Source organism: Olea europaea, chromosome 22 (genome assembly GCF_002742605.1).
Source record: "Olea europaea var. sylvestris chromosome 22, O_europaea_v1, whole genome shotgun sequence".
NCBI classification, from domain to species: domain Eukaryota; kingdom Viridiplantae; phylum Streptophyta; class Magnoliopsida; order Lamiales; family Oleaceae; genus Olea; species Olea europaea.
In genome coordinates this window covers 640,310-658,834 of record NC_036258.1, presented here as the reverse complement: position 1 = coordinate 658,834, position 18,525 = coordinate 640,310, and the positions used below count along the sequence as shown (strand labels likewise).

General features: G+C 39.7%; 4 protein-coding genes across 5 annotated transcripts; 2 read left to right on the top strand and 2 right to left on the bottom strand.

Moving 5' to 3' along the window:
• Window positions 1-3,216: 3,216 nt before the first annotated feature.
• Window positions 3,217-5,167, bottom strand: LOC111371841. Its single transcript, XM_022994011.1, has 3 exons — window positions 4,837-5,167; window positions 4,560-4,726; window positions 3,217-4,458 (listed from the first exon to the last, which is right to left on the bottom strand). The coding sequence occupies exons 1-3, from the start codon at window positions 5,165-5,167 to the stop codon at window positions 3,217-3,219; spliced, it is 1,740 nt and encodes a 579-aa protein (XP_022849779.1).
• An 836-nt stretch (window positions 5,168-6,003) lies between these two features.
• On the bottom strand, window positions 6,004-6,680 carry LOC111371840. Its single transcript, XM_022994010.1, has 2 exons — window positions 6,375-6,680; window positions 6,004-6,288 (listed from the first exon to the last, which is right to left on the bottom strand). Exons 1-2 carry the CDS (start codon window positions 6,678-6,680, stop codon window positions 6,004-6,006), a joined length of 591 nt encoding a protein of 196 aa, XP_022849778.1.
• A 2,401-nt stretch (window positions 6,681-9,081) lies between these two features.
• LOC111371839 lies at window positions 9,082-11,549 on the top strand. The gene is made up of 2 exons (XM_022994009.1): window positions 9,082-10,438; window positions 11,457-11,549. The coding sequence occupies exons 1-2, from the start codon at window positions 9,572-9,574 to the stop codon at window positions 11,547-11,549; spliced, it is 960 nt and encodes a 319-aa protein (XP_022849777.1). The 5' UTR covers window positions 9,082-9,571.
• LOC111371282 (monocopper oxidase-like protein SKU5) lies at window positions 11,347-18,355 on the top strand. Of its 2 annotated transcripts, none has more exons than XM_022993180.1 (9): window positions 11,347-11,702; window positions 14,212-14,321; window positions 14,393-14,663; window positions 14,768-14,906; window positions 15,739-16,102; window positions 16,446-16,811; window positions 16,913-16,991; window positions 17,601-17,775; window positions 18,027-18,355. In XM_022993180.1, the coding sequence occupies exons 1-9, from the start codon at window positions 11,553-11,555 to the stop codon at window positions 18,044-18,046; spliced, it is 1,674 nt and encodes a 557-aa protein (XP_022848948.1). In that variant the 5' UTR covers window positions 11,347-11,552; the 3' UTR covers window positions 18,047-18,355. The 2 variants fall into 2 exon arrangements, with proteins under 2 accessions (XP_022848948.1, XP_022848947.1); XM_022993179.1 differs by having other exon boundaries at window positions 11,348-11,702; window positions 17,601-17,797.
• Window positions 18,356-18,525: the final 170 nt, after the last annotated feature.

Here is an 18,525-nt window from a genome sequence, read left to right as displayed (position 1 = left end):
AAACATATTTCTTTTGTTTTGAATGATTTATATGCATTTATTGTTTCCGCAATTAAGGGCCCGTAATTGTGTGAGTTTGGGTGATTTATTCTTGCATTCGAGAGAATTGGAATAGATTCGACATAATATAAATCATCGTAGGGTCCGATAGGGGATAGAAATATACCGCTATGCCCTACGTGAATCTTTAAGTGTTCATAAAACTACATGCATTTTTACATATGCACTTGTCATAGAAATATAGGCCGGTGGTATGTAGAAATAGGTTTGATACATCTCGAGAGAGAGTATTGGATAGACTTAGGAACATTGATTCGTCAACAATTGAATTATGTTGTCATATTGTGAAACTAGAGTTTAAAGTGATAATTGCATGGGAAATCGTGATCCTAGTGTGTTTAATTTCTATTGATTACAACAAACGTGCGTTCTCAACAATTATTTCATTTTAGAGTTTTAAATTATTGTTTTGCTTATTAATTTCATTACAATCATAAAAGTTGCATAAGTAGGGTTTTCTTCCCAATTTTAAAGTTTTAATTAGGTCCACATTCATTTTGAGTAATTTGGTTTCGGTTAAGGTCAAATAAGTAAAATTGAACTAACCAATCTCTGTGGGACGATACTCGGACTCATTGAATCCACTTTATTACTTGTTAACGAACCGTACACTTGCGGTAATTTAAATCGAAAGAAAATATTTCGTGAACAGTATGAAGGCTCTTGAATCTCTCACACTGAAGGTAAGCTCGCCCAACTTACTTGGTGTATTAATAAGGTTTATACGATGTGGTTGCTTAAGCTCGGGTTTATATGATGCAGGCTCAGAGCATTGCCCGGGCCTTTCTCTAAAGGAGAAAGACGAGGCACAAAAAACTACTGAACTCGAGGACATTTCTCGAGCACATGAGAAGAGGATAGCCGACTTGGAAGCTGAGCGCTTTCTTCTTCAGAGGGAGCTCGAGGACTCGAAGAACGATGTCCAGAAAGCTCGGGAAGAGGCTGGAGCTGCCAAGGGCGAGGCCGAGGGTTTAAAGCTCGAGATCGAGCATTTGAAGATTGATTTCGAAACTCGCCTGGCTGAAGCTCGAGGGGTTGGGATTGAGGATTTCAAAATGTCCGAGGAGTTTAACGGGCTTAAGGGAGAGTACGCCATGGGCTCGTACTTCCACGCTTTCAAGGAGGCTTGGGCATTTTTGAGGTCGAAGCCTGACGCCAAACCCAAGGATTTAAAGAGCATCCCTGAGGTTGCTGATGACCTCGTGCTTTCAGAGTCCGAGGAAACCGTCGAAGACCATGAGGTCGATATTGACGGCAAGGACGCGGCGGAGGAGCAGGGGAGCACGGCCTCGGGAGAAAGAGCCGTGGACCTAGATTAGTTTATGTTTTTTCCTATGATGACATCCCCCTTCTTTTGTATTTTGAACAAGTATTCTGCTCGATCAAGTATTTTTCTTTTTGTGCTTGTATAACTGATGTTTTGATCATGACAAACTCAAATAGCTCGATGTTAAGATGGTTCAATAACTTCACGCCTAAGATGAATTGAAAACTCAACGCCTAAAGTAGTTAAATATCTCGAGGACTCAATTTTAAAATCATTTCCGAACATTATAGCATGTACACAAAGTTATCCCGTCGACAAAAAAGATTAATTATCTCGACGACAAATTAATCATCTCGACGATTGAGAAGAAATAATTCGATTTTAAACAATTCATAATGCCGAGGACAGTGGTGAATGTAGGATGTTGTTTAACACTTGATGGTAAAAAATATCCCGACGTCTAAGATAACTTAATTCTTGACGATTGAGAAAAATTAATTCGATTTTAAGCGTATCATAAGGCCGAGGACAGTGATGAATGTAGGATATAGTTTAACATCTTGGTAAAATTATCCCGACGTCAGTATTGAATTACCTCGAGGACTAATCGCGAGGGGTGGTAACCTCGAGGTGTACGAAGAATTGTGACCGACCTCTGTATAGAAATATATCCCGAGCTTTCACTTTGGAACCTTAGACAAAAATTCAAGGATAGATGTATGTCCTCGGGATGTTTACTTGTGCTGCACGATTTTGATGTGCTGATTATGGGCTCCAAGGTTTTGGTGCTTTCTCGGGGCAAGGCCAGGTGCTTGCTCGAGGGCAAGGCTTACATTGCTTGTCGAGGACAAGGCTTAAGGCGGCTTGCTCGAGGGCAAGGCTTACATTGGCTTGTCGAGGACAAGGCTTAGGTAATTCCTGGACGCAAAGCAAACTATCGGGTTGTTATACCCGAGGTTTGAATTTATTAATTCCTTGGACTGGACTCGAATTTATATTGTATCCAAGCTGCCTACGTACCCAAACGGGATCAAACCGAACATAGTTCATTACAAAAGAAAACGGAAAACATGCATGGGCACGCAGGCTCGCTAAACTAGAAATAAAATGTAAGGGCACGCAGGCCCGAAGAACCAAAAATAACATTCAGAAGAATTTAAAATGCAGGAATAAAAAGAAAATCTCTTAGATGACATCGAGAATGTTACTTGTAATATATTTTCAGATTATCGGCATTCCAGGGCCTTGGAAAAGGTCTACCCGAAATGTCTCTTAGGCTGTATGCTCCTTTTCGAACCTATCGTATGACCTCAAAGGGTCCTTCCTAGATGGGCCCGAGCTTCCCTGGGGGGTGACCTGCTGCTTCGGCCCTCCTCAAGACCAAGTCGCCAGCTCTGAACCTCCGAGTCTTGACTTTGCTATTAAAATGTTTTACTGTCTTAGTTTGGTAAGAGGCCACCTTTATAGCGGCTGGCTCCCATACTTCTTCCAAGAGATCAAGGTGTTCAGTTGTATGCCCCGAGGTTCTGGCACAAGCCTCCTATGGCTTGGCAGTCTAATTTCCACCGGGACCATTGCTTCAATGCCATAGGCTAACATAAAAGGGGTTTCTCCTGTGGTTGTCCTATAAGTTGTTCTATACGTCCATAGTATAGAAGGTAGCTCGTCGGACCAAGAACCCCTAGCATTACTAATTCTTGTTCGAAGGTCTTGTAATATGATTTGATTTGTTACCTCGGCCAGACCATTGCTCTAAGGATGCGAAACTGAAGTCAGACGGTGATCAATCCCGAGGTTTGAGCAAAAGTTCCTAAACTGTTGATTGTCAAATTGCCTGCCATTATCGGTGAGAGGACCTTCGGTATCCCAAACCTGCAAATGATAGACCTCTAAGTGAAGGCTCTTAGCTTGGGCTCCGATATCGTGGCGAGAGGTTCGGCCTCTACCCATTTTGTGAAATACTCTACTGCTACAGCAACAAACTTTAATTGACCTCTTACCACAGGAAAGGGGCCGAGGATGTCAACTCCCCATTGTTCAAACGGGGCTGAACAGTTAATGTTGGTGAGGTCTTCGACTGGTGAATGGATAACATTGCCAAACCTCTGGCACCTATCACATCTCTTAACATATTCTGAGGCATCTTTCTTCATAGTTGGCCAATAGTACCCATATCGTATGAGTTTAAAGGCCAGGGCCCTGGCTCCTTGATAATTCCCGCACACACCTTCATGAACTTCAGCAAGGGCCTGGGATGATTCTGATGGTCTAAGACACCTTAGGTATGGAAGAGTAATACTTCTGCGAAAGAGGACACCGCTGATCATGCAGTACCTAGGAGCTCGAGCTCTGATGCTTCTAGCCAACCTGACATCGCTTGGTAGATTTCCACTTGTGATGAATTCTATGATTGGGTCCATCCAAGATGGTTCGTTGTCAATGTCCATGACGTCGGGGATTTGATTGATGCTGGGTTCTGTGATGACTTTGATGTAAACTGTTCTGTCCAGGCTGTCTACCCCCATGACCACAAGCCTGGATAATGCGTCGGCTTTTCCATTGTCCTTTCGAGCAATTTTTGCAATTTCACAACTTTTGAATTTTCGTTGAAGATCTTGAACCTTCATGCAGTACAAACTCATTTTCTCGTCTTTCCTTTCAAATGATCCTTCAATCTGTCCGACCACCAATTGTGAATCGTTGAATACCTTCACGAACTCGAGCTCAAGGCTAAGGGCTAGCTCTAGAGCAATGACGATGGCCTCATACTCGGCCTCGTTATTGGTTGCTTCAAACTCGAACCTAAGAGCGCATTGAATCTCCGTATGTTTGTCAGGGCTGATGATGATGACCCCTGCACCCAAGCCCGAGGAGTTTGATGCTCCATCTACAAAAATTTGCCAAGTGTCCAAATTGGTGCTCATGCTCGAGCCGTCACCTGGCCCCCGAGGACTAGGGGTTAGTTCTGCAATGAAGTCGGCTAGTGCTTGGACTTTGATAGATGGGCGTGGTTTGAATTCGATGTCAAATTCTCCAAGCTCGATCACCCATTTCATCAGTCTTCCTGAGACGTCCGGCTTTTGAAGTATATGCCTAAGTGGTTGATTAGTGAGCACCACAATAGGGTGAGACTGAAAATATTGCCGGAGTTTCCGTGCTGCTATCACCAAGGCAAGGCAAGTTGTTCCGCCAAAGTATACCTTGTTTCCGTATCTAGTAAGACCTTGCTTACATAGTAGATAGGTTGTTGGACTCTGTTAACCTCTTTCACCAAGACCCCGCTGACCGCGTTTTGAGATACGGCCAGGTACAAAAATAAGGTGTCACCAGGCTCAGGCCTAGTGAGAATAGGAGGAGATGCTAATGTTTGCTTGAGCTCCTGAAAAGCTTTCTCACAATCTTCACTCCAATCAAAGCCTTAGTTTCCTCTGAGGACTTTGAAGAAGGGATAGCACCTGTCTGATGCTCGGGACATGAACCTGTTCAAGGCTGCTATCCTACCAGTCAACCTCTGTACCTTTTCTTGTTCCTTAGTGATTCCATAGATGCCAAGACTTGTATTTTGTCAGGGTTAGCCTCTATCCCCCGGTGAGTGATCATAAAGCCCAAGAACTTGCCCGAGACTACGCTAAATGCACATTTTGCGGGGTTTAACTTTACTCTGTACTTTCGCAAGGTGTCGAAAACCTCTTCAAGATCTGAAATATGCTGGTCCACCTGTTTGCTCTTAACCACCATGTCATCAATGTACGCCTCCACATTCCTTCCAATCAAGTTAGCAAAGACTTTGTTGATGAGCCTTTGGTATGTTGTCCCTGCATTCTTCAAATCGAAAGGCATGACCTTATAACATTATATGGCAGAATCGGCCATGAATGACGTCTTTTCTTGATCTTCCTCGGCCATGAGGATTTGATGATAACCAGAAAATGCATCTAAGAACTGTATAGCTTATTTCCAGATGTGCTATCCACCAAGTTGTCAATCCGCGGTAGGGGATAACTATCCTTTAGACATGCTTTATTAAGATCTGTGAATTCAATGCAGACCCTCCACTTACCATTGGCCTTCTTTACTAAAACAACATTGGCAAGCCAATCGGGATATTGGACCTCCCGAATGAACTGAGCATTGACGAGTTTGTTAATTTCTTCGCGAATGACCTCCCGACGTTTTGGGGCAAACTGTCTTTTCCTCTGCTTTACTGGTCTGACCCATGGGCTAATGTTAAGCCTATGGACTACAATTTTAGAGTCTATCCCTGACATATCCTCAACCTTCCAGGCAAAAAGGTCAATGTTGCGAGATAAGCAACCAACAAGTTCTGTCTTTAGGGTGACGTCAAGATCCCGACCAATCATCACCTTCTTATCATGCTCGAGTTCAATTTCCATCAATTCTTCGACAGGAGCAAGTCTGACTTGTTGCCCAGCCTCGGGCTCCATTCTCGAGATTTGCATGACGTCGTTATTTATTTCCCGAACGCTGGCAACATAGCATTGTCTGGCAGCTGTCTGGTCTCCACGGACGACCCCAACGCCATTACTTGTTGGAAACTTCATGGCTAGGTGGAAGGTAGACACAATGGCTTTAATCTTGTTCAGGAGTGGTCTTCCCAGAATAGCGTTATAGGCCATTGAGACACGTACCACTTGAAAAGATGTCATCTCCGTAACCTATTTCTGGCCAGAACCCAAAGTTAGAGGAAGCTCGACGACAACCTCTGGAGTGATGACTCCTCCCCCAAACCCCTGGAGAGGAGTTTTAACCGCTTTGAGCTGCTGAGATGAGATTTCCATTTTGGCAAAAGCTTCTTGTGAAAGTATATTGGCCGCACTCCTGTTGTCAACCAAGATTCTCTTTACTTCAAAATTGGCCACAATCGCTGAGATTACTAAGGCGTCATCATGTGGAAGTGATACACCTTCTAAGTCCCCGGTCCCAAAAGTAATATCCTCCAGCTTTCCATGAGGCATCCCAGAGGCCAAGGCATATTATTGGGCATATTGTTTTCTTCCACTGTTGGAGTCTCCTCCCGAGACAATACCCCCAATGATGATATTGACGGTTCCAGCAGTGGGTTGACCATCCCTTTTGCCTCAGGGGCTTTTTCCCTGCCACGATCATTCCTCGGGCATTTGTCGTTACTGACGTAGGAACTCAAGAGTCCCCTTTTAATAAGGGCTTCAATCTCCCGTTGTAGGGCCTTACAGTTCTCTGTGGTATGTTCGTGATCCCGATGGAACTCACAGTACTTATTCATGTCCCTGGATTCGGGTGGTGACCTCATTCTGACCGGCCATTTGAGTTCCTTCATATCCTTGATCTCCATCAATATATTGGTCTTTGACATATTTAAACGCGTGAATGATGTCGGGGAAACCTCCTGTCTCTATTTTTTTCGATGTTGTTCTTCACGGGGGTTCGGGTCGTGCTGTCATTTATGCTCGACCCTGTCATGGGGTGGTCCAACCTTCTTCGAGTTCAGTGTTTCCTCCATATTTATGTATTTCTCGGCTCGGGTAAGAAGCTCGGTCACTGTCTTTGGCGGAGTTTTGGATAAAGACATCTTGAAAGCCTCGCACTTTATGGCATATGTGAGGGCAGAAACTGCTGCAGTTATGTGTAGGTCGGGAATCTGAAATCTTTCCTTGTTGAACCTGGTCATGAAGTCACGTAGGGTCTCATTTTGCCCTTGTCTAAGTTGCATGAGGAAAGCCGCCGTCTTCCTGATGCGTTTACTGCTTGCGAAGAAAGTAGAGAACTTGTCCGCCAAATCCGAGAATGAGGCTATGGAGTTGGGCTCTAAGGTTGAGAACCAATCCCTAGCAGCATTCGTCAAAGTTTGCAGGAAGGCATTGCAAATCACCTGATCTGGTGCGACCTGCAGATTCATGACGTCTGTGTATACGTTCAGATGATTGATTGGATCGGTGGTCCCATCATATTCTTTGATCCTAGGATACTTAAATCTGTCTGGCAAGGGGAATGTTAATATCTCGGGAGTCAAGGGAGTGTTGGGACTGAATCTTGTCGTCCCTTTGTTGCCATGAAGTAGGCCCGCTGTAATTCCTTCTTGAATAATCCTAGCGAGTTCCCTAGACTCCATGGTCACTGATCTCGAGGCCGAGGTCACATGTGGTATACCCGAGGCCCCTGCTCCGCCATTGTCAGGGACATGTCGAGCTCGAGCATCAGCCATAAAGCCCCCCTGGGGTGCTGGTGTGGGTGACGGATGCGAATTTCTTTGACTTAGCAGCTGAGTTAGTATGGCAACCTGTTGTCTGAGCTCTTCAAAGGCTCCAGCAGTGACGACTGCTGGCTGGGCTCTGGCACTTCTGATGATTCCTCTTGAGGAACAGGGATATCCTCAGGAGGGGGTTGGTTTGGAGCGGATGAGCTTGCTGGTGGAAGACCTGAACGTGTGTTTACCATGGCTTTTGGTAGCGTTTCCCACAGACGGCGCCAATGATGCTATCAAAAATCGTACCTGTAGATTTCCCGAGCTTGATAATTGATGAGGAGCACGAACGTGATCTTTCGGTACCTGAAACAAAGGCAACGAGGTGTGTTCTCGTCGCCCCTCCGATGCTTAAGTCAGAAAGGGAATTTTGTGCGTGAGGCTATGTGCTGAAGAACAATGAAAAACGTACCTGAATAATGGCTCAAGGTTCTATATTTATAGTAGTAAGTGACATTCTTCTAGTGGGACTCAACTGGCTGGATGTCCTCATCTGTTGGAGTCCTGAATAGTTAAGGAGTTGGTTTGAATTCCATAATTATATGTCGGATAGAATCCTTGTGGGAGTTAAGATTCCTAATTACGTAGGAATTCTAAAGGGTCAACCATCGTCGGTTGTGAAGGGAGCATATGCTCGAGGACTGTGATGCTCGAGGACAAGATATTTGCAATATGCGTAGCAGCAGGCGATGTGGTCGGGCTTAGTGTCTCGAGGATGCACATGCTCGAGGACACCATCGATGGATTTAAAACTTTACCAAAGATAATCGTCGGGATAATGTGTTGATCGGGGATATTGGAAAATGTCACCATCAAAGTGTATTACTTTAATATTTTATTTTTTAGAGGCCTTTTTACGTAATTTCCTCTTGATCGATTAAATCAAGGTTTAAAAAATATTTTTTAAAATTCCATTTATGTTTTTTATAATTTAATTTCTAAAAATTACCCTCCCTTAAGTAATTTGCATATTTCAAATAAATAATCTCATTATAATTTGTATATTTCGTGACGCAAAATACTATTTCCTTGTTTGATGAAGATTAAAATCAAAATTTTGGTAGATTTTGATAAAAGTTAATAAAATGTGTTGTTGAAAAGTTATGGTCTCATACAATAACGAATTTGATTTAGATTAAAATTTTAATTTTAATTTATACCAAATAAGACTATATGTTTTATTGATTTAGCGCATGTTTGAGCTACATTTTTAGTTAAAAATGTATTTTGAAATAATACATTGATGGAGAATGTATAATTAAAAAATAAGAAAAAAAATTAAATTTGAGTATAATTTTATTTTATTAAATAGTGTGTGATTGAAGAGAAGGGAGAAAAAAAATGTATTTTAAAAATAATTTTGATCAAATAAGGTCTTATAAAAACGTATTCTAAACTTGACAAAACGTGTTCTAAACATCCTTTTTCCTCATTAGTTCAAACAGAAGGTCATAGACGAGCAAGATTTTGTAAGTAGAGAATGGAAAATATGCATAATAATGGAGATTTTCGTTGCCAAAATATGGACATAATTGTCATTTACACTGTTCAATCGCCAAATAAGTATACACACCAAGCATGGGACATGTTACTATCTCAACACCATACAAGTTGAAGGGGCGATAATTTTTCCAATCGTGCTAATGACATATAATGATTGACACAATCAATTTTTCCATCAAATCATCTAAGATCACGTAGTACACATCCGTTTCATTTTTCTTCCGTTAATCCTAATTTTTCAGTGTGAACCCATTCATTTTTCAATAAAGCCAGTCAAACAGGGGAGGCTTTGTTGGGAAAAAAATGGTTGGTATTTTTACTTTTCTTTTTTTTTTTTCGAAGTATTCTTTTTGGGCCTAAGCCCCTCCTTGGACAACGTGGTTGTCACACAAACACAGCCAGCATTGTTGTTGTTTTTTCTTCGTCGCTCAGAGAGCGTACAATAATTGCGTGTCTAGCAAGATTAGTCAGACACACTTACATAATTTTTTCATTTCCCCATGCTCGCTGCTCAGCTCTCTCCAATAATGCTCCTCTCCACCACCACCACCACCACCACCACCACCGTCGGCAGAGCCCAACCAGAGCCCCTTCACGAGCCACCGCGTTTCAGCGAAGATATAGATGTAGAAAGCACTTGTTCTACCCCTTTCGTAAGTGCACCTTCCAGTCCTAGCTATGGCCCTTCTGGTTATTTCTTCAGTGCCCCAGTTAGTCCAATGCACTTCCTGTTATCCAGAGAGAAAAATAAACCTTCTGACCATGAACCCGTTTTATTGTCGTCGGATTCGAGTGAGTTTGAGTTTGAGTTTTCGTCTCGGTTTTCGCCAGATGGATCGGGTGGGTTAAGCTCCATGATTTCAGCTGATGAGTTATTTATAAATGGTCAGATCCGACCCATGAAACTGTTCACCCATGGAGAAGAAGACCAAGATGAAGAAGGTTGCACAAGAGGCAGGGATCTGAAAATGCGCAGTAATAAATACGCTCACCGTAAAGCCAGATCCATGTCGCCATTAAGAACCGCGCAGTACGAATTGCAGAGAGTGAGAAGTGTTCCTACAAATCAAGATCGAGAGAATGATTTGAAAGAAAGTGAAGGTGAATTAGTGCTCTCGAGTGAAACGACGCCGTCAGATTCAGCATCGTCGTCAAGGTCCTCATCATCCGGGAGGAACTCAAAGAAATGGATATTTTTGAAGGAACTATTGCACCGTAGTAAAAGTGAAGGTAGGGCCAATAACAAGGAGAGATTCTGGTCGTCTATTTCATTTTCTCCAGCCAAGGAGAAAAACAACCTGCCGTCGCCGGACAATAATAAAGAAGAAAATTTAGTGGACACCCAGCGGCAGAAAATGCAGCGCAAGGTTCATGAAATTTTAAATGTAATAATTTTTTGTGAATTTATTGTACGGTACGCATTAAATGCCTCAATTTATGAATGTAAAGTGGTCTAAGGTCCTTCTTCAGCAAATTATTAAAAAAGTTAAACCTTAACCTTATGGGTCCCTTACCACCCCTACTCTGAAACATCGTGAGGGAGGTAAATCCCAAATTATACCTTCAAGGGTACAGGGTGGAAGGTTGCTTGTACACTTGCACTTATCCAAGAGCCAAACCCATATTTCAGGATTCGAACCCTTGACGCAGCAGCCTCAAGTAAAGCTGGATGGATCTATGGTCTCTTATTAGTTCCCATATGTGGTGCACGAATTCTTGAAAAAGTGTTGCATAATCCTCCGATTATGTTAACTCGATTTTAGAGTAAGCCCATGTTTGATCCCCATTGCTTGAAAATGAAAATGGAGGGAATAATAATTTTTAGAAAAATGAGTGGTTGAAAAAGAATGAAAAGTTTTCGTTTACATATAATATTTTTTTTATGGAAGATTGTGTGGTTGAAAATATGAGAGAGAAAAATGGAATGTAATGTAAATTAGCCCTTGTTTGAGCCCCATTTTTCAATCAAAATACATTTTTCAACAGTGATTTGATATCATTTCAACCACACATTTTTCAATAAAATAATATTATACGCAAATCAAAATATTTTCCTTATTTTTTAACTACACATTTTTCATTAATACACTATTTAAAAATTCATTTTCTTCACAAAAATGGGGCTCAAACAAGGGTTTAATTTAATGTGGATCAAACAGGGGCTAAATAAATGTTCAAAGATTGGTGGCAGCCTTTCAAATTGATATAAAAGGGGGAAAATGACATTTTATTAATTTAGAGGGGGGCAAAATGATACACCAACAAAAGTTGTAAATAAAGTGACGGACAGAGCACAACGGCTCGATTCTCAAGAACTGGTGAAAATGAATGTCCGCCACGATTACATCTGCCTTTTTCACAGCTCATTCACTCGCTGTCGCACAGAACCGGAGATCCCACAACTCCATAATCCCGACTCCTGTCTCTCTCACAGAGAAAAGATACTGCTACTCTTTTGTGCACCGTCATAATTTCTGATCAATGCTTTTAAGATCACCACATAATTGCTGTTTTTTGTGCTTCATTTTGGTCCTATACTTGGTAGCAGTTGGTTTAGCAGGAGACCCATATGTGTTCTATGACTGGACGGTCTCTTACATCACTGCGTCCCCTCTTGGGGTTAAACAACAGGTCCTCAATTTCATTTTAATTTTGTTTCTGCTTTTTTGTTCTAGACCCTTTAACTTTAGCTATTATGTTTAATACTAGATTGTGAATTCTGGTTGTATGAAAATTTACTTTTTGCATTTAGGCATACTGATACTGATTACTCAATCAACTTGTGTTGTGAGTTGACCAGAGTTTTGTACATTACAATGGGATTGGGGGTGGCGATGTACTGTTGAATTTTAAAGAAGTTGGGACTGGAAATTTGGTTGGTCACTTATTAACAGATATATGTGCTTCGAGACTGCTCGATGGCAGTTTTATAACTGTTCTCTTCCTATTTTCTGTACCAAATTAAGGCATTGGTACACGGAATTTAGTGAGAATTGGGGATTGTAGACTAAAGAATCGAACTTTTTGGGTAATGAACATGTGAATTTATGCGGTTCAATCTATGATGCGCATCAGCTAGAAATGAATCCTTAAGTTATAATCTTGGGATTGCATTTTATGCGGTTAAATAGTTTATAATATTGTTTTTCAATTTTTCCCATATGAAGTTAAATTTCTCATATTTTCTCAATGTTGCATTCACATCTATTAGCTCTGTCCCTTCGCACGACATCTATGAAAGAAGCAGTGGGCTAACTGCTGGTGAAGAGGAACAGGGAGGATCACTAGATTGATAGGAAGAAGCAAGCATAGTTAGTGCCTGCAGGAGTCATTGCTCAACTTTTGTCCCTTCCAGTGCACCAAAAAAAAGAAAGAAAGAGGAATTCTTGACTACTAAAGCCATTGTTGCGAGCCATAAACGAGCCTCGTTGTAGTATTAGGAGTGATGAATAAACTTTTCAGCACTATGAATTGATATATTGGAATGAAAAAATTCAGATTTGTCCTCCTCCCATCAAACTATTTCTCCTACAAGTAGCAAATTTAGCAAGAGATTGAGCAACCAAGCTTCCTGACAGTTTCACAATAAATAGGTCTGCCCTCTTAAGACATGCTATAACCAACCATTATTAATAATGATAAGATGGCACTAACAAGTCTTGGACTTGGTCTTCAAAGCATTGGGGTTAAATTATCAATTGTTAACAAATTTAATTAATTGTTTTTATAATTCTAACCTTTCAAACAATAGTATGATAATGCTATTTGATATTTGTTTTACATATATTATAACTGGGTACTTTTCTATTAACTGTTAATAAAATAGTTTTACTGGTTAACCATAGGCGATTGCACTGGGATTCAAATTATGGGATGGAGGTTGCACTGAAGTATGGTAAACTCATAGAACAGTATATTAAACCTTTTGACTTACAATTTTCCATTTAAGAAATAAATGGCGATCCAAATCTTTCTTCTCATGAGATTATTTGCTGTAATCCAGCACGAGAACAGGCTAAACTCTTTTAAGGTATTGAACTCGTAACTAAATCTTGCAATAACAAGAGCTTTAATCTTTAAAATGTTATGATTTTGCATCGAATGAAACTAGGCCAAGGTTTTCAATTTGATGTTTTGTAGCTTTGTAATTGGAATATGAACATATTTCTAGCTTAAATGAAAGGAACTCGATCCAAATATGAGAGAGCATCATGAACATAAATAATCCAAAAACAAATCTGGCTAACTTCTTATGGTTTTCGATGATTTGGCGATTCATCATCAATAACAATGATTTAACATGACTTATCAAAATGTGAAGTGGTGAGCTAGGCCTTTGTCCAGTGGTAAAAAGAGAATGGGTTCATCTCTCACCAAGGAACTGTGGACTATTTGTTCAGTATTTTATTGGACTCATAGACATATAAGGGGAAAAAATGAAGAGCTTCATAGTGGCTGTGTAGGACTGAGGGCAAGCTATAACTGATAGCTATTTTACTTCTCAAATCTTTTAATTTTCTCAACAACCCAAGCTTAAACTTGGTCTGCATCCTGGCCTTGGCAGTGATTGTTGCCATGATTAGTCAAACAATCCCCTCAGCAGGAAATGCTTCTGCTATTTATTGTACTCAAAAGTTGGATCTACTACTAATTTTAGGACCTAGCGCTTTATGAAAGCTACAATCAATGGCGTTGATGGTTCTCAGTTATTTTGATCTTCTTTCAAGCCATAGAGCACAATCCTAAGAGAAAATATGTTAATCTCTGCAATATGCTTTTGTCTGAAAGTGTTTTTTTAGTACCAGATCTTTATACCTTGATTTGACTTGCGTTTGTTGGAAAAGTTGGTTTTTCTTTGTCATTAGTTTTCTTTGGCATCTCCATAATTGTGAGTTTTGGGGTTGTTCAGTACCTTTTACTACTATCTTTTATTGTAACGCCTTATGGGACTCCATAACTGGAGGAATTGGAACAGTCTAATAGATCATAACTGGAATGATCTTTTCCCTTCTCTTTTTGCTCATTAGTCTTTCTTCAGAAAAATTTCACTTTGATGCATGTTTATTTGTTCTATCTCCTCTTCAATTTTGTACGACACCAACGAAATGCCTGCAGCTGACCACTAAACATTATATTTCAGGTGATTGGTGTAGAAGGACTATTTCCTGGCCCCATTCTGAATGTTACCACAAATTGGAATGTCGTTGTCAATGTCAAAAATGATCTCAATGAACCATTTCTTCTCACATGGTATATCACTGAATCTTGATCCAAATATGATATAATGATGATAGTGATTTAATTGTGCTAGTGAAGTGCAGGAATGGCATTCAACATAGAAAAAATTCGTGGCAAGATGGTGTTACAGGCACAAATTGTCCCATTCCTGCTGGTTGGAATTGGACATATCAGTTTCAGGTCAAAGACCAGATAGGCAGTTTCTTTTACTTCCCTTCCCTTGACTTCCAGAGAGCTACGGGTGGATATGGAGGAATTATTGTTAACAACAGAGATGTCATTCCTGTACCTTTTGGAATGCCGGATGGAGATATTACCCTCTTAATTAGCGACTGGTACATAAAGAGTCATAAGGTTGGAACTTGGAAGAGATGATGTATTTCTCAGTTCTTATATTCCTGCTTTAAAATGTAATCTCTGTGCCTCTGACTTGGTGACCGTTATATATGGGGTAACAGGAACTTAGAAAAGATATTGAAAGTGGAACTAGCCTTGGAACTCCTGATGGCGTTCTGTTTAACGGATTAGGCCCTTACAGATTTGATGAAAATCTTGTGCCAGACGGTATTACTTATCAGATAATAAATGTTGATCCAGGTATCTCTTTGTAGCTTTACATTCTGCTAAATGCTGAATTTTTTGGTCCATAGATATGTGGAATAAATGTGCATTCACATGTTACAGTTGCTATTGTTGAATGAACATAGCTATTAAACTTTATTTTGGGATTTCTAATAAAAAAAAAGGGATGTTAATGGCTGAAATTCATGCAGAAGACCTAGGACAATTAATTGGTTTTACTGGTCTATGCTTCATTAGTTTGTAGCAGTAACACACACAATTCATAATGAAGAAGAACCAAGTCATATGCACAATATGGATGATAATCAAGATGGAAAGCTCCCCTGTCGTCCCTGAGATTATGATGAATTGGAAGATTTTCAGCCTTATATCTGTTAAAGATTCTTGAAGAGTATCTTCTCAAACATCATACCTAATGTTGAAGAAGGAATTTTTTTTATTTTTTCGACAAATCATTTCAATGTGGGCTTGGAAGTCCTTCAGTGAAATAATTTCTTGCTACTTCACAGGCTCCTGTAGGTATTTTCAAAATTCAATTTGAATAGACAATTACAGACAATGTTTCCGTTTGTGCATTGGAAGACGCATTTTGGGAGGAATGTACTATTCTTTTTATCTGTAGCTGACCCATAAAACTAAAATCAGGATTCTTGAGATGAATTGAGTTTCAACACCAAATACCCCAAGATAGGAAACCATTGCTTTTTTTTTTTTTTTTTTTTTTTTTTTTTTTTTGTGTCTTCATTGTATATCAATTGACTTCTCTTAATCTTCAGTTCATGTGAATTATAGCTGTATATTTATACACATTTCAGTTTGATTAATTAATTTGTCATACATGCAACAGGCAAAACCTATCGCCTACGGGTACACAATGTTGGAATCTCTACGAGCTTGAATTTCAGAATCCAGAATCATAACTTGGTTCTTGTAGAGACTGAAGGATCTTATACCGTACAACAGAACTACTCAAACATGGATATCCATGTGGGTCAGTCATACTCATTCTTGGTAACAATGGATCAAAATGCTAGTAGCGATTATTACATTGTTGCCAGTCCACGGTTTGTCAATTCCTCAGCCTGGTCCAAGGCTACAGGTGTTGCTATACTGCACTACTCAAATTCACTGGGGCCTGCATCAGGTCCTCTTCCAGACCCTCCAAACGAATATGAGACGTCTTTCTCAATGAATCAAGCAAGATCCATAAGGTTGGACATTAACACATTAGAAATATCTCTGGATTGTAGCCTTAATTTTACGATAAATGACTTGGATTTCACTTTACAATATGTTGTTTAGAATAAGTGAGACGGCTTTTTTTACCTGTTATGTTCATCAATACAAGGAATATGTTATATGATCCTTGGAACAATTGGAATTTGATATTGTCCAAGGAATCAAGGCAAATAATGCTAAAGCATTTCTTCATTGTGAGACTTTCTTATTGATCATTTTGCACCATGTTTCTTTGCGTTCAATAGCTTAGCTAACATATTAGGTCCTTCAATATTATAATCTTAAGCTGACTTCGTATACCGTGTTGTAATACAGAACGAATGTTACTGCTGGTGCTGCTCGCCCAAACCCACAAGGATCTTTTAAATATGGTGAAATTACTGTGACTGACGTATATCTCATCCTCAATAGGCCTCCAGAGCTTATCAATGGGAGATGGCGTACTACTCTTAATGGAATTTCATACTTATCCCCTACAACACCACTTAAGCTTGCGCAGCAATTTAATATCCCAGGGGTCTTCAAGCTTGACTTTCCAAATAGGCTGATGAATAGACCTGCAAAAGTTGATACCTCTGTAATCAATGGAACTTTTAAAGGATTTATGGAAATTATATTCCAAAACAATGATACCACTGTTCAAAGTTACCATTTAGATGGCTATGCCTTTTTTGTTGTTGGGTAAGCACAAGTTTTAGCTTAAGTTCTCTTCCCCTAGTTTATTTATGTTAGTTATTGGAAATTGGGAGTCCATTTGTCTTATATTTTTTATGCGGTGACAGGATGGATTACGGAGTGTGGACAGAGAACAGCAGAGGAATTTACAACAAATGGGATGGTGTAGCTCGCTGCACTACACAGGTTATCATAGTCTTGAAATTTTGTTTCCTAGAGTTTATTATTGTTGCAATTGCTTGAAAGGTGCTTTAATTCCTTTATTTGTCAGAAATTGAATAGACAGAGTAGCTTTGACTAGTCTTCGCCATTTGATGGCTTTGCTTAACAATGCTCAACTTCTTATCCACACGAGCACATGGTTGTCCCATGTTTCCTGATACCATTGCTTGTTGTTATGTATGGGATAGATATATTAATTTAGCCCTTGTTTGAGCCCCGTTCTTTGGGAAAAAATGCATTATTAAATAGTGTTTTGACATTATTTCAATCACACATTCTTCAATAAAATAATATTATTTGCAAATCCAAAAATTTTTCTTATTTTTTAACCGCATATTTCCCATCAATATACCATTCAAAAATGTATTTTTTGCCCCCAAAATGGGGCTCAAACAATGCTTAGGATTTTTGTTTTCTGCACTCTTTTGCTTCAAAAATTTGTATATCCAGGTTTTGTTTTTTGTCTTCATTAATATCCACCAGTACTTGTCTATCAAGATTGGGGATGTCTTGGCAATATTTTAGCTTAAAAATGGCAGTTATGCATTGACAGTATATTTGACCTGATTGCAGGTGTTTCCTGGTGCTTGGACTGCTATTTTAGTTTCTCTTGATAATGCTGGAATGTGGAACCTCCGTGCACAGAACCTTGATTCATGGTTTCTTGGCCAAGAAGTGTATGTAAGTGTGGTGAATCCCGAAATTGACGAAACTGAGGTTCAATTGCCCGATAACACAATCTATTGTGGTGCGCTTTCATCCTTGCAGAAGTAAGATATGATAATATAACTTCTTTCTTACCAACTCACTAAAGACACCAAGAACAAGACTGCTTTCTTGGTCGATCTTTTGATTGAAAATGTTTATAGTTTTCCCGTGCTTGTTATTTGCCTCTTTATCTTAACAGTGTCTCATCAGCATATTTCTCCTAATTATTGAATAATTTGGATTTGCTGTTAACAAGATTTTCTAAACTCTGTTACTTCTTGAATGCTGCAGGGACCAGGCTCAAAGAGTAAACTTCTCTGGTGCATCACCTTCTTCTAAGACGATAAAGTCTGTTTTGATTGCAATTCTAATAGCCTTATTAGGATCTTTTATCAGTTAATACATAACTTGAAGCTTTGAATTTGCGACTTCGATTTAGATAGATAGAAAAAGTAAGTGTATAAAAGCTCTGTTACATTTCTTGAGCTTAGCTGAGATTAAGGTTTTATCGATATTGTAAAAAACGGCCTCTGTAAACATATTGCTGTGCAGTCTATACAAGATAATGTACAAGCTATTATTAAATGTATATGAAATGGTAACTTACGGGATTTGTGATTCGTCTGTTGTAACCAAACTGGATTAGTGTTGTCTTTTACGGCTTAAGTACAGCAAAGACACGTCACTTTCTTGCCATGGACATCTGATGCATTGTCTGCAGTAAATTTTTTTACCATTCTTGTTATGACAGTTCTGATGGGGAAGCCAACATGTAGAATTCTCAAATTTT